Raw genomic sequence first — 15,998 nt, forward strand, 5'->3', positions numbered from 1 at the left:
AGTATTATTTATTTAATGTCTTATTTATAGACGGTTCATTGATCATTGTTCTTGTTTTTCTGGGAAATGATAAATAATGACCAATGTTCATGAAAAAGCTGTTTTCTGCTTGTTGTCATTTTCTTTACATGGAACATGTATTAAACGGTTTACACTGGTCCTGAAAGCAACTGTGTCCCCTTCACCTTCCTGTGTTGGCTGCACACACGTCATGTTTCTGCTGCTGTCACCTCTCCCATACCTTTCTATAACAACATGCACATTTATTTTCCACATTTTCTATTTTACTGAATGAAAATTATGCCAGTGTCCTATTACAGTTTAACAGAAGAGCCACAGACAACTTGTAGATGTGTAATATTGTTTTTACTCCATTGTGAACAGAGACGTTAATATTTAAAAAGAAGCATGTCAAAATAAAAGACACAAAACACATCATGTCCATGTTCAAGCCATGAATAATAAAATGAGTTCATTAGGGACGAGAAGGCATCAAAATGATAAAGGACCAAAACTCCACGAGTGATGCATGAACATTTGTTCCATGATGAGTAATATTGTGCTATTGTGGTTTAAATATTCATTTCAATTGTAGAAAATCAATGATGGAATCTATGTTTTACACAAACAGGTGAATGATTTGCATTAGTGTGTGTGTGAAGAACAGACAAGCTTAAAATATTTAAAGCAACACAATGCAACTTTTACTGGGCAACAGCGCCCTCTGCAGCCACATGTACAGATAGATTCTGTTCTGTTGACGGGAGTTTCGACTTTGTAGTCCCTCTCACTGAGCTGAAACAGGACTGCATACTGGATATTACCCATGATTCCCGGCTTCCTGAACCAGAAGAGCTGCCGCTGTAACAATACACCAAACTCTGTTTAGAATTCTTCAGAGATAAACGCTGGTTTCTAATGAGTTTTTAACTGATCTACAGTTCTGCATGATTCTCGACAATTTAGATGAACAGAGATCACACTCGCACGCCCAAAGTTACATAAAGTAAGAACAGAGGAGTAGGAATGAATGCACCTTTCTTCAAATTCAAAGTCGGTGCATCATCGAACTCATCTGCTGCGATTTAAGGTGAAAAAGTTGCATTGTGTTGCTGTAATTAACAGATTACACTTGTTATAACACATTTTTACAAACAGTGGGAATACGTAGTTGAATGCTACAAAAAGCTCATGGGTTGAGTTTATAAAACACATGTGCCAGCAGCTGCACAGCTACTTCCAGTTAGCACAATCCCACACCAGCACCAACACACAGAGGGGCCCGCGTCTGCATCGAAACTCTGCAGCTGTAGTTTAGTTTTGCTCCTGCGTCCCTCGAGGGGACGTCGAGGCAAGTTTGAAATTAAAAAACTGGCAGTAACAACCCTGCCTCCGCTCAAGGACGCCAGTCTGACAAGGGCACTTCTAAAACATTCACAGCCACATTCACAGCTATTGTCAGCCACCGAGAGAGGGAGAGGCTGTGAAAAGAGCTTGTGGAGTGATTGTAAGGGACAGTATGGCCCTGAGCTACACACACACACACACACACACACACACACACACACACACACACACACACACACACGCAGGGTTTTATTAAACTCATAAATCACAATGACGACAGACGGCGTTTCAGAGAGGAGACTGTCTGAATGAGAAGGTTAGTGAAATGAAAGCGCTGGGGAAACACGCACACACACACACACACACACACCTATGTGACACGCTAACAAAACAAAGATTGTGCACTTTGGCAAGTGATCCCCACAAACCAGGTGCTAACAACTCAGCAATGACTGGCAGCTCCTCATACCTCATTCAACCTGTTTGTCTTATTACTGCGTCCAGATTTAAAGGTGAAACTGCAGATTCAACATAAACAGCTGTAACTTTTTGTTTTATTATTGATATTTAAAATTGATAAATTTGTTTGGATTAATCGTCACGTCATCAGACACACGGTTTTCAAAGGTTGACATATCTCAGATCGCAAATATGTTTTTTAATTTATGTTTTCTATTAATTTAATCTGTGGTTAACATTGACCTGGAAAACTGGAGTAAAGTAAATTATCACAGAAGAATTTGTCTTATTGGTCTACACCATGTATTAAAACATGCATGATAATTATTATTAAAAAAAAGAAAGAAAAAGTAAACCATTCCAGTCTACACATTGTAAAATCAGTGTTGTAGGCATTAAAAGGCAATGAGCCAACAAAACATTACAACATAATGCAGCATTTCTAACACACACACACAAACACACAGTGATGTCCAGATCCAGATATGTAAACTCACATTAAGCTGGCTGTAATGTGATATCATGTTATGTAAACACAGCCAGAGAGGAAGCGTGGGAGGACAGACCACAGATGTTTTCAAAGGACACTCACTTATGTGCTTAAACACACTTAACTTTATATTTTATATAAAATAAACAATAGAAAGTTACTTTAACATTAGTCTTAATAGTGCAAGTGCAAACGCAGTAAGGTCCAATAGCAGGTAATATCAATATAGGCATCATACATGGATATGATTATTCACAATATATATATATGACAAACAACAGTGTATCAACACACATCAATGCATCCATGTTAGGACTTTGTCTTGAATATGTTTGTCTACTTTCTGCACAGTTCTATCAAAATGCGAGTGTTTGTACAGGCAGGGACAATGGAGTCTGTTTATGTTTTATACTGAAATTAGACACAATGAATGAGGTTAAATAGCTGCTCGATTTGGCAAATTATAATAAATATTTCAGTTTTTACTAATCACATCTATCTTTTTTATCGTCATGTATTTTTACAGCATTTTGTCCCCACAGTTCCATCAAAGTACCAACAATCAGGAGCTGGTCTGGGTTTTGGTAACTTATCCCACACAAACAGGAAGTGGAAGTCTTACATTGGTACATTTGTCCTATCCAGTCCTTCAAGCCTACTACTATATAACTATATAACCAAGGTGCTTTACTTGTGTCTCTTACATACACACCGTTTTAACTTTACAAGAACAAGCTGGAGATTAAAGTTCCCCAGAGGAAAAGAGAAGGAGCTTCCAGTTAGAGCCTCCTCCAGGATTGTTTCCAATAGATACATAATGCCTCTTAATTCAAATGATCACCAACCTGGTGTAAATCTATCATTTGTGGCTCCACTATAATCTCCATCATCACAAGCCTTTGGTCAGAATCCTTTTCAACCAATAACTGTCACACAAATAAGGCACTGCAACAGTCGTCCAAAACAAGACACAATAAAGATTTTTAAAAGAGGGAGTAAAGTGATGTAGTGTAGGTCCTTGTCGTGAGTGTAGTTATATTGTGATACTGTAAAAAAATATATAAATAATATTAAGTGTAATCTTGTGCAGGCACCACTATAAGAAAACAGAACACATGTCTTCTTAAGAACTTCGAGCAGAGGTGTATCGCATGCGCCAAAAGATTTTTCTCTGTTAAGATATATAAGAAAAGGGTTACATAAAAACCACAAAGCATTGAAAACAGATTTTGTTCCAATTTAAAATCTACCTAAAGGTGATCGCTGTCAGTGTTAGTGCTACTCTAGCATCTTCAATGGATAAATCAGTTTATGAGGTTTCAGTTGTGTGCCACCAATTTGTTTTCCAGTTTACAAATATTGTATTGAATGCCTCAGATTGTTGGGCTGTACTGTAAATGTCCCATTTTGCAGAGTGTGATGCTCCTTGCTCCAACAATAAGCAGTTTGCCAGTTTATATAAACAAGTTAAACAACCAGCTGCAGTGAAAAGCAGGTTTAACGATTCATTGTTTTTTTAGATCATCATCCATGAGTCTCACTATTTGGCAATCCTCGTGACTTCATGTTTGTTTTAGCTGTCGTGCATCATAACTCCACTGTTGCATAGTTGTCACTGAGCTATCGAATCACAAATCTAAAGCCTGATGGAGCTACAAGCTGACTTCACTGCTCACTGTCTGTTCACTTCTACTGTCACTGCTCTATCAACAACAACTGTTGTGTATTTTTGGGACATCGATTCAAGTAGCTGCCAGGATTCTGGCAAGGGTACGACAAATTGCACATGTAGTCAGAGATGATGAACTTTTCAGCAACTTGCCGGTTGAAGCTTCTCCAATGTGAGGTTGTGCATCTTTTTTGTGTTTTATATCATTGGCTTAACAAATAAAATCAAATAGAATCTGAGAGATTACTCGAGAATGAAAAATAATTCTTATTTTAGGATCTCAAGAAATGTTTCATGTTTGAATCTGGATGCTTTACAAATCTGATAAAAGAACAAGGGGTGTATCTTTCTTGTTTCTATTGTGTAGCTGTTTAATGTTCTCACAAGCTACACTCTCCTCAGGTAGAATAAAAAAAACCTGTTCTGTGACGAGTACTGTGCCGTACTATATATTTTTTTATTTGAATGAACCATGATGCCTTAATGGATTTAGTCTTTTTTGTGGCACCTGATTCAAACCAAAAAGGAAGCTACACACTCTTCACGATACCAGAACAAACAGACTGCTGCCTCCTTCTGTAGTGACTCTATGTTTGTCAAGCTGTCACATGAACAACAACTATCTATTCCAGATGTTCTCCCGAACTGAGCTGGCACACTTCTATCAGACTCTTGTCTCAAAGCTCTGACCCCATCTGTGATCTGTTGAGATTAAAGCATACACCAACAACAAACAGAGCTTCATTTCACCAGAGTGATTAAACAGAAAATATATTCCCGCTCAGGGTGAGATGTCCCGCCTCTAGTGCAGGTGTAATGTTAACATAACACGATTTTCAGCCTCGGGATCAAACATAGTGAAAAACCTGTCATTACCTGTGGGCTCCCAAAACCAACAAATCATTTACCCATTTACACCTGGAACCCTGCTTCATATCCAGTCTGACGCAGTAAGTTCAACAGGACGCCTGCATGAAATGATTCCACTGACTGGGATCACAATAATTGGAGGTGGGCCTGTTGCGCTGTCACAGGCTGCTGTCCTGATTGGACGGCTCAGGGGCCAGCTTCCTGTGTCGCGGTGAGGTGGAGGAAGCCAGTTTGGTCGGGGAGGGGGAGGCATTTGCAGATGAGTCGCTGCCGCCACCGTCAGACCCGGAGGGGAGGGAGGAGAGGTGAGGAACTGGAGGAGCCCTCTTCCTCCCTAGAAAGCCTCCTTCTAGTACTCCCCTTTTCCTCACACCTCCCTCTGACTTTGCCCCGTCTCCTCCGAATCCCACACCCTCCCCCTCCTCCGTTGGGTGCACCTTTTTTCGGACGTCTCCACCTGGAGTCGGGCTGTCCGGAGGTTGGCGTGAAGTTTCTTGAGCACCTTCTGCCCTCACCCCAGAAACAGCCCCAGCCATTAAAGCCGCAATGTTCGTGCTAGAGCTGGCACAGGTGGTTCGACAAGCCCAGAACTCCAACGTTGAGGCTCTCCTCTCACTGTCCTCAGGCCCAAAGTCACAGAGTGAGCGGCGGGCGTCGGTGACATGGCTGGGGCCCTGGGCTGCCATCTGACCTGTGCCCTCCAGGGCACCCCGATTCAGGCTGAAGTTCTGAAAGTCTCTATAGAAAGAGAAGTAGATGCAGGTCAACATGGTGGAAAGACAAGAACAGCTCAGCATTTTCCAAGTGCCAATGCACAGTAAGACTGGATTTTACTAGGTTTGTAAATGGGTTGGTTAATCTATCTAAATAATATATATATTTATTTTATAAAAAGTTTATTCCATAGTGGTCTACTTGTGCTGCTGGCTTTTATTTTTTGAGGAGTTGCTTGATGATTCTGCTGCAACCCAAATGAAAAATTGAATAGAATCTAGTCTGTGGAGCTCACAGTGCTGAAAAATGGCATAAAAAATTCCTCACACAGTGTGCCTGTTACTCTGGATAAACCACAAAATACGTTGTAAAGTGTTTTTACAGTGAGATGTCTCAAAACTTCTTTAGCAAACAGTAAACACACTATTATTATTATTATTATGTGTAACTGAAGCATTGCTCCTGGTTTCCGTTCTGTATTTCGTTTCATAATTTGCAATACAATGGGAAAAAATAAAACCCCTTTAAAATAAGAGAATTCCCAGACTCAAACAAATATTATTTCACCGGTAGCTGTGGAAGGACTCTGTTCGTCGAGCGCGGGCCAGCAGGGGGCTCTCTCTGTAGGGCCGCACAGCTGCATAAGTAGCCTGACTCTCAGGAATGGGCTCCTGTGCCTGTAACTGCAAACTGAAAGAAAAAGAAAATGACGGTCAGTAACTTATTTATCTTGTGAATTGATAGGATACTGTTCAGTTTTTCATTGTGATTATGAACCATGTATTTGTACATGCAGAATAAGGACAGGTTGGAAGTAGCAAGTTGTTTCCTTTAGTGTGTATTTGTCTTTAATGTGGTGTGCGTGAACTTTCCAACCTGGAGCAGGACTCCCGCAGGCGTGTGTGGTGCAGCACAGACGGGGCTGGGCTAATATTTGGTGTGGCACAGCGGGAGGTGCTCAGGTCGCATTGGTCCAACAGCTGCAGCAGCTCCTCCTCTGTAGGCCCACCTGCCTCTGTCAGGAGGACCGGAGCAGCTTCACACACAGCATCCCATCAAAAGAAATGCATTTTAGACGGGAAAGTGTGGTATAGATTGAGTGAACACACACACACACACACAAACAAAAACCATTCTCTCTCTCTCTCTCTTCCCCCTCAGTCTCTACTTCCTCACCCTCTTTCTTCCTCTCCTCTCCTTTGTTCGCCGTGTCCATCGCAGTGGTCAGGTCCCACATTTGGATGCTGCCGTTGCCGTGGCCAGTGAACAGATAGCGCCGAGGGCGGGACCCCATCCGACTGGAGCCTTCGCACTCCCGCACCATGAAGCAAGAGATGGTGGTCCCGTCCACTGACTGCACTTCACAGATCCTGAGAAACAGAAAAAGCTCAGCCAAGCAGTACAGCTCAAACAAAATGTCCGACAGCCTGAATAAAGATGAAAACAGAAGGTTTAGGAGCGGAAGCATCATGCAAACCCGCCTTCCTCCCAGTGTGGCTGTAAAAGACAAAGGTCAAAGGAGCAGAGATAGAATCAAGAGGCATAGACAACATCAAACCTTTTTCCAGTAGAAGAGAGCCTCACAAACAGTTTGTGGGTGATCGGGATGACCTTCTGAATAAAAACCTGCTGATCGTCTCGTTCTCCAAATGGACCTGAGAGCAGAAACACACCAACTCATTTTACCTTCTTACAGCAAGCATGCAAATAACCACTACAGAAAACTGTCAGAAAATACAAGAGCACAATCTTCAGAAACTGTACAAGTAGGCAACTTGAGAACAAGACTTGTTTCTTGAAGACATTTCACCTTTCCTCCAAGAGGCTTCATCAGTTTAGAACAAGCAAGTCACCTACGAACACTTCACAACTTGTGAAGATACCGTGACCTGGATCACTGAGAATCTTCACAGATACAAGAACACAAATGACGAGAGTCCATGAAGAATCAAACAGCTGTCAAAAAAGCTGTGAGTGAAATCTTCAGACGTCTTTTTTGTTTGACCAAAAGTCCAAAAACCCTAAAATATTCCATTGACAAAGATATATAACATATAAGCTTTTTTGAATTTTAAATGTACTTACATGATTACTTAATTATGTCTTCCAATCAACTAATCGATGGATTTACTAATTGTTTCATCTTTATATCTGCCCTTCCCTAATATTCATTTCCATTTCCTTATGTTGATTCTTTAAATCCTCCCGTCTTATCTCTCTCACCGATATCATTCCCAGAGCAGTAGCTCCCGTGGCTCTCCGTCTCCTCCAGGGAAAGGATTTTGAAGGAGGCCAGAGGGGTGGAGCCTGGCTGGGTGGAGATCATGCCTCTGAAACGTGTCACTGTCCACGTCCGAACGTGATTGTTGTCCGCGCACACTAACACAAAGACAAACACAAACAGCCACACAAGATTTCAGTCACGGGTAAACTATACAAACAGATACGACACCACAATGCACAAGAGGTGATTCGATTAGTGTCAGTCTGCATTTAAGCTTCTATTACCTATCAACCATCAGCAGGGACCTGTTCCACCTTCCTCACCTGACACCAGATGTTTCTCAGACAGCATGATCTTGGTCACGGGGCTCCTGTGCACAGTGAACGTCTGAAAGAGCTGGGGGCCTGAGCCCACTGTCTCCGGGTGCTGCACGATCACTCTCACTGCACCGCTGCTCGTCCCATAGGCGATCTCTATCCAGTTCCCACTCACACCTGACAGCAGACAGAAAAACACGTCAGGTCAGTGACTGTGACTTATGTTACATGCAAACATGTCTGTTCTGTCTGGAGCCCAGGACATGAAACTGATCTGAATCACTATGATAAGGAGAAGAAAGGGCAACGATTTCTGGCGTTAATTTTCTCTTTTCGGTAAGAAAAACAATAACCAGGAGAAAGACTTACTGGTTTTAGGAGTGAGGTAGACAGACAGCGCGGTGATGGCATCGTTTGATGGGTCGTGATAGAGCTCAGTCACCAGAAGATCATTATCCTTCATCCTCAGGGGAAACTTTTGCATGTCTGAAAACAAAGTGGAATTCATGACAGCCTCATTTTTGCACGTTTTCTTGAACGAGGGATTTACAGATAGGACTTCCCTAACATCCAATAAACTGAGTGACAGACAGAAGATAGCGGTGTGTGTGTGTGTTTGTGAACATGTGTGTACCTATGTAGTAGATGGAGCCATTGTTACAGCCCAGGAGTAAAAAGGATCCTGCTGTGTCACAGCTGGTGATGGGAACCACATCTTGAACCTTATACACAAAACAAATGTGAACTCTCAATCAGCACAGTGTTGTTCCATGTAGTCTGTGATACACAGTCTGTGATCAAACACTCAACTAATCACCCTTATATTATGAACTGTACACTTTCACATTATACCTCAGAGCATGGAAACACAAACACACCCTTCCTCCACCTATCTATGTCTCATCCAAACACACACGTGCACATATGTCTTCTTACCTGCCAGTGTTGTGTGACAGCATTCCACACCCCCACCTTCCCTGTGTGGCTCGTAGCCACCAGCTGGTTCCCAATGAAAAAGAGATCATCAACCGGTACACTGAGACTGAACACACCTGAGAAAGTGAAGAGAGAGTTACGGAGCCGAAGGCGGAGTGAAGGTTGAGTCACATGGAGACTGTGTCACTACTTAAAACTTCTCAGTCTGGATCATACTTTTTATCTAAATTGTAAACGTACCTATCTCATTACCACTGCCTCCATCTTGGATGCTCCAGAGGATGATGCTGCTTTCAGAGGCGGCGGCCACCATCTTGTCCTTGTCTCCATGCGGGCCACCAACCACCTTGGCATTAAGCGCGATGCGTTCAATGGTCCGGTCGAGGTAGGGGGAAGAAAACACCTGCTGCCATCCTGAGGATTCCTTTATCCTATCCAATGAGATCAAACAAGTATTTTGCACTGATTTCATTTGACTAAATTTCCCATAACACAGTGCTTTGTAACTTCAAAGTTGAGTACAGCAGCTTTGACGAAGTTGGATGTGGGCTAGATTAAAAAACTTTTCAGAAGATTTTTTAAGAATGTAAACAAACAACCACCGGTGGTGCAGGTATGCACTGAGAGACTTGCAGGTTTTATTTTGTATTCCAAGCATTTATCTTGATTCAAATGCACTTTGCCTGTATAAATCTTTAACTCTGTCCTCTTCCCTCATGTCTGGACTTTTATTACCAAATAATCACAATCCGTAACCATGCTGTAAAAAGATCAGATATTTGTTCTTTATCACGAAACCATTCAAAACACTTGGTTCTCCCCTTGTTTGCCTGCTTTAATGAAAACTTCACTAATCTGACTAAACAAGAACTGAGCATAAGATGAGAGCTAGTGCACAGGTACAGATGAAGTACATTAATAATTAATGAGAAATTTGAGATACGACAGATAATGACGCCACCTTCCAATCTTAAATAATTGAATGCCTCACTTTAACGAACTACAGAGCGAATGAGAAACTCTTAATGCACTGTGACAGTGTTGTTACCTGTAGCAGATGACATAGTGTGCGTAAGCTGCTACAATCCAGTTGTGGTGCCCTGCTACAATCAACACCTTCCTGGGGTCAACAATGGGACCTACACACACACACAAGCAGACAAGTAGACAAAATGCACATTGATACACTTCTTTGATAGTTTGATAACTGCATTATGTTTCCATATTATATTTCCTTATTGAACGTGATTATCTGAATCACTAGGGGGGAAAAAACTGTATTAATATCTAGAGCCAGACACAGAGTATTTGTTTACTGCAGCTCATTACAGCCTCTGAGGTCATCGTCAACAGAGAACTGGCCGATGTGAAACTAGGCTACATCAGAGCGATGTGTCAGGTCACATCAGCTGAACCATTAATGCACATTTAAGGCAAAACACACACAGATGTGGAAAAGCATAAACTACTTGTATCTATACTCTCTCACTATTACCTACATACAGATGTTGAACACATGTGAACATGAAAACAAACCCAGGTTTTATTGGTTTATGTGCTAATTCTCACACACACACAGACAAACACACACGATGTAGTTCTATTTTCCTGTGAACATTTATGATTTTCTTTCTATGCTAAGATTGAAAACATGTAACTATCATTTCACTTCATAAAGCTGATCCGGGCCACTCACCCAGTTTGTGGTTGTCATCTGCTCCAGGTGAAGCAGGGAGGGAAGGGTGAGGAGGGGGACCGACACGGGTGAAGCCCTCTGCTCCACTCGGGCCCGGCCGCTCTTCAGAGGAGGAAGCCGACGCAGCTGAAGCAGCGTTTGATTTACGGGCCGGGATGGCTGGCCGGGAAAGATTTGCTGAGATTAATTTTTTTATTATATACTTGGAATAAGGTCATTTCTGACATGGAACGTTTCTGTGAAACATCAGTCGAACATTTACTCTATTTTTACACAATTTTTTGTGATGCTCAGTATCATCTGATTACCTGGGGGTGGCAGGTAACCATGGAAGAGAACACTACCACATGATGAGCGGTCCAGTTCCTCACACAGCAACAGGCGCCGCACTGCAAACACACACATATACACACACACATACACACATACACACAGCAGTTTTAAGATTAAATTGCAACAGATTACTCCAAAACATTGTTGATCATCTCATCATTAATTGCTATATAAAATGTTTCTTATGATCTATGAGATTAAAACATCAAACCCTTGTTCTCCAATTTCACTGTTCTTGTCAGGACGTTAAGTATGTGATCACTATCACTGATCAGGTGATCATTACTAGAATTATCCTAATACTCAGACAATGTAGGGAAGTAATAAACTGTGAAAGAGGAAGCAAAACATTAGACAACACGGAATTGACAGTATTAATATTTAGACCTTGGTCTAGATGCAGCTGATGTTAAAATACATTTAACACTACAAGAAACATTTCACCTCAACAAAAAAAATGTTTTACAAGAGTGTACTATATGCAAAACATATATTTTCACAATGTTTCTAAGCATCAGTGTTTGTACCAAGAACACAGCCGCTCTCTGAATTTACCCCATTAAACTGTGTGATGTCAGGGACGTACCTAAAGGAGTTATCCCATAAAACTCTGCTTCATGTCTCAGGACGCTGATGTTGACACCCCTACAGTCAGAAAGAAAATGGCAAAAGTATTATATGAGACCCTGCTCACAACTCAATATATATATATATAAGTATTCCTAACATGAACATTCAGGAATATTTTCTGAATGTTGCCATGGCTCCTTACCGCAGGTCCAATTCTTTGGTTCGGAGAAAATTCAAAATTGGTGCAAAAGCTGTGGGGTCTCTGTCAATAAATATCTGGAAGTGAGGAATAAATATATTATGATGCAAATGCAGGGTTTCATTAACCATAAATTAAAAAAGAAAATGGTGAGGATCAAAAACTTCCCCAGTTACTTGTGTGTATTTTGCTTAGTTGTCTTCCAACACTGACAAAAGTGTAAGAGCACATTGTATTATCTTGTGTTATACGTGTAAAAACATGTATAACACTTTACAACAACAGAAATAGAGCATGTAAATAGTGCTACAGTTATTAGGTGACTAATTATTTCACATAAAAAATAAATATCACCATGGGCTATTTTACTACTTCCTAACATTTGACTTTTTTAGTGACAGTACAAATCAATGCATCATCCAAAACTTTGACCATTAAATAAATTCAATAATGATTTATTGACAGTATTTGTTCAACATGGCCACAAACGGTCTGATTTTAGCTCCTGAGCACAAACAGACAACCTTAAGGCAATGTTACATATTTCACTGAGTTGAATCATTACACCATCGACATCATGTTCTATCTGCTGGAAGCTTAAAGAGAATTTTTAGATGTTGATGTCGACATGACCTGCGGACGCTGCCCTAGTTTTGGAACAAGAAGCAACAAAGGCTTTACTCACGGCTCCCGTTTCATCCCGAAGAGTGGATATCCTTCCACTCAGCAAACTGAAAACACACACACACAGACACACACACACAGTCCTCCAGTTAAACCAAGCACTTCTCCATTTCCACTCTGACTGACCAGCAGTGTTACCACTACCTGCAGTAACAGTAACAAAACCTCAACAGTATAACCTCAGCACAGCCGTGATGGTAAAAAACACCGTCTGTGCTGATATTTTATCGAACATCTAAAAATAAAAGGTTTTTAAAGAATTGACTTTACATTGGCTGCACACTGGAGACAGCTGGGGGAGACAGACTGACGGACTGACTGACTGACAGACTGACAGGTGCTCTGGCAGACAGTCTGACAGCATTAAGCATTACTTCAGTCAGCTGTTGTCAGACTATGAACTCACTCCAGTGTTTGAGCTTGTTATGACCACGGTGTCAGCACAGTCTCAACTGGCTGTCTCACTGTGTTCCCCAGTAGAGCTGGAATCACATTGAAATAACTCACAGGATGGATTTTTCTAAAAGGCATGCAGACAGATGAAGATTCTTACAACATGGGATACATATTTGCAGTGAATCCTGTGTAAATACAAGATTTAAGTCTCACTTAAATACCAAAAAAATACATTTATTAATTATCTGTGTTCTACCGAATATAATTGTAATGCATTGACATTTTCCATCACCAGTATGCTTGATATGAATCACGGAACACACTTATAAAGATAATAGCATTTTCTATAATAAGACATTCTTTATTTTTCTCTCTGATCGAAGGTTGTTTGACATTTAAACTGTTTTGAATACTTTCATAATTTTGTCTCACAAACTTTGTTGTGAAAAGTGCAATAGAAATAAAAAAGTGAATTATTATTATTGTTCTAATCATTATTGTTATTATAATTCTGATTTGAAATGTGCTTATGTTATACAACTTAATGTGGTTATGCAAACATAGTCAGCTTCATGTTTGTTACACACACCCAAACAATGCTAAGACTATTTTTATATATTTATGTCTAATCTGATGTGGTTGTTAGATTTGAATATTCCACAGAGCAGCCTGCACAGCACGCATGTGACCCCTCACTAGTTGACCATGACACCAACCTGGAGAAGAAGGAATCTGGGATCCACATCAGGGTCTGTCTGGAGGTGCTGAACCTGTAAATACATCATAGTACATGTATAACAAACACAGTGACAGGAGGCGTGAACAGTCACAACACTGACTTAGTCAGTTAAAGTGCTGAGGAGAAGCATCAGTCTTAAAACACACATGTACACTGTGTACAGTACACACACCACAGTGGATTTGTGCGTGAGACACAAACAGCACATGAATAATAAAAAGGAAGAACCACGATCATCCATATCTGCTCGGCCGTCACGCATGTACGTGGCTGGAGATCACGTCACCCACATGATGACCAGCATCGGCGGACGAAGCTTACCTCGTCCCGCCGACGTTTAGCTGGATGATCTCCCCCATCCCGGGCGTCAAATTGTTGTCGTTCGTGGCCATGACGGAATCGAACCTGCCGGGGTGGTCGGAGGGAAAGTGGCTGCTCCGCTACACCCGTCTCCGCTAGCGTTGCTAACGTTCAGCTGCTGTCCAGACTCTCCCTCAGCCTCACGACCTCTCCCTCGTCCCACCTTCCATAAAAGACCCGTCACACACGACCTGTGTGGACGGCGCCCGTGTCGCTGACCCTCCGCATGGTGGGCGAGGAGAGACAGAGCCTCTTTAACCAGAGAACGGACACACAACTACTCCTTTATCCGCCACTGTGCCTGTTAGCATCGTTGCTTCGCATGTAAATCACCGTGAATAATATCTTGCGCAGAATTTTAGCAACGTGAAAACAGCTGTACAGACGTTTGCAGCCGAGGCGAGAGCGTTCACCCCTCACCGCTTCCGCTTCGGCTTTAATCGGTAAGTAGACAGCTAAGTTAAACTCTTCTTTTTTAAATTAATAAATATGAGTTAACTCTTTTGTTCACTGGTAATGTATGTGAGATATAAACACACTTTAAATAGTCGAACAGGCCCTAACTTAAACCGACTGCTTTGCAATCTAGCCTTGGGGGAACTATCTTGATCGCTGCTCACTATCAAACCATGAGTGCGCTTGATTTATCCACAGGTTGACAATTTAATAAACTGCATGAAGGGGATAGATAATCTATCACTTAAAAACACTGTACTCTCGGACGTTTCTTTTTTTATTTTATTCATTTTCAAAAATGTGTATTTTATGTTGTATATGTCTGTTATCCATGTCACTGCTTGCACAGTTTGAAATAAAGAAGGGAAATAAAATAAAAACAATCAATCTCTTATAAGTGGATTCTATAATATATGAAATGGACAACTATTGTTCGTTTCGTGGCCAGCGCTGATGAAACTTCTATTAAAAATAAAAAGCAACCAAATCATCAATTATTTCTTCATAAACGTTGATTGAATTTAACTCTGCAAACCAAAAGAAAATGATAGAATATTAATGCTTATTGTTTTTACATTATTTATTTTCTTTTTATCAGCTCTCTTGTATTGTCTTGTGTACTGGTTTATACATATTGACGTAATGTGTACAATTAGTATGCATTTATTTTGTTACATATCATCCCCCTCTTAACTAATGGCCCAAGTCGTTTTGTCAGGTTTTTAAGAAAAAACACACACAAAATTACCAAATATTGAAGTGATATTTATTGAATTGATACTTATTAATAACTTCACTCAAAAAGCTTATGACAAAAGATAATTATTGACTAATAACAATGTCTGTCAATTATGTAACATAAGAGGAACAAATGACTTAGGCACATTTTTTAACATGCCTTTGTGACTTAAGCTATTTTAAACCTTCAACTCTGTCAACAATAAAGCATAACTAACTAAATATAATGCTGACGAGGCAAGTTCATCTCCTCAGCTCTCCCTCCAGCTCTTCTTTGCTGGGTTCTTGACTGATGCCTATTAATATGGCAAATTGTCAAAGAAGTGATGACACTCAACGGGCATGACGTGTTTCTTTGACTGGAGGTCCTGGAACTTTCTATCCTTGATTGGCAGAGCACATGGAAACATTTGTATCCATGCTATCGGCTCATTTGGCACCTGTACCCTTTGTGGCAGTGCTTCCCACGCAGAGTCCTCCGAGAAGGACAGCTTGACATGGACCTCACAATGTATCACTTTCAGTGGATGAGGCCTGATCGGTGTCAGAATTGTCAAATGCATCTGCGACCAAATAGGGAAAACATTTCAACTCTTTGAGGTGTGCAGTCACAAATGTGTGATCATTCTGAAAAACATTCATTGCCTCGTGGTCACTTGTTTTAAGCTACATCAGGGATTCCCAAAGTGGTGTGCATTAACCCCTAGGTGTGCACAAGCTGTTGTAAAGGGGATCCTTTGTAATTTTTTAGTTATACACATAATTTCTAGCTGCTAGATTACATACAGTATTCAAATCTTT

The 15,998-nt window shown here is 41.0% G+C and overlaps 1 protein-coding gene across 1 annotated transcript; it reads right to left on the reverse strand.

Annotated features, from left to right (window-relative positions):
* Positions 1–344: 344 nt before the first annotated feature.
* kctd3 (potassium channel tetramerization domain containing 3) lies at positions 345–14,556 on the reverse strand. The gene is made up of 19 exons (XM_053420933.1): positions 13,965–14,556; positions 13,621–13,674; positions 12,510–12,555; positions 11,828–11,901; positions 11,642–11,700; positions 11,031–11,111; positions 10,723–10,881; positions 10,075–10,165; positions 9,267–9,457; positions 9,027–9,142; positions 8,725–8,812; positions 8,460–8,576; positions 8,097–8,267; positions 7,773–7,928; positions 7,108–7,204; positions 6,726–6,919; positions 6,426–6,585; positions 6,117–6,239; positions 345–5,573 (listed from the first exon to the last, which is right to left on the reverse strand). The coding sequence occupies exons 1-19, from the start codon at positions 14,033–14,035 to the stop codon at positions 4,994–4,996; spliced, it is 2,628 nt and encodes an 875-aa protein (XP_053276908.1). The 5' UTR covers positions 14,036–14,556; the 3' UTR covers positions 345–4,993.
* Between the last annotated feature and the right edge of the window lie 1,442 nt (positions 14,557–15,998).

Source organism: Pleuronectes platessa, chromosome 1, assembly GCF_947347685.1.
Source record: "Pleuronectes platessa chromosome 1, fPlePla1.1, whole genome shotgun sequence".
Classification (NCBI taxonomy): domain Eukaryota; kingdom Metazoa; phylum Chordata; class Actinopteri; order Pleuronectiformes; family Pleuronectidae; genus Pleuronectes; species Pleuronectes platessa.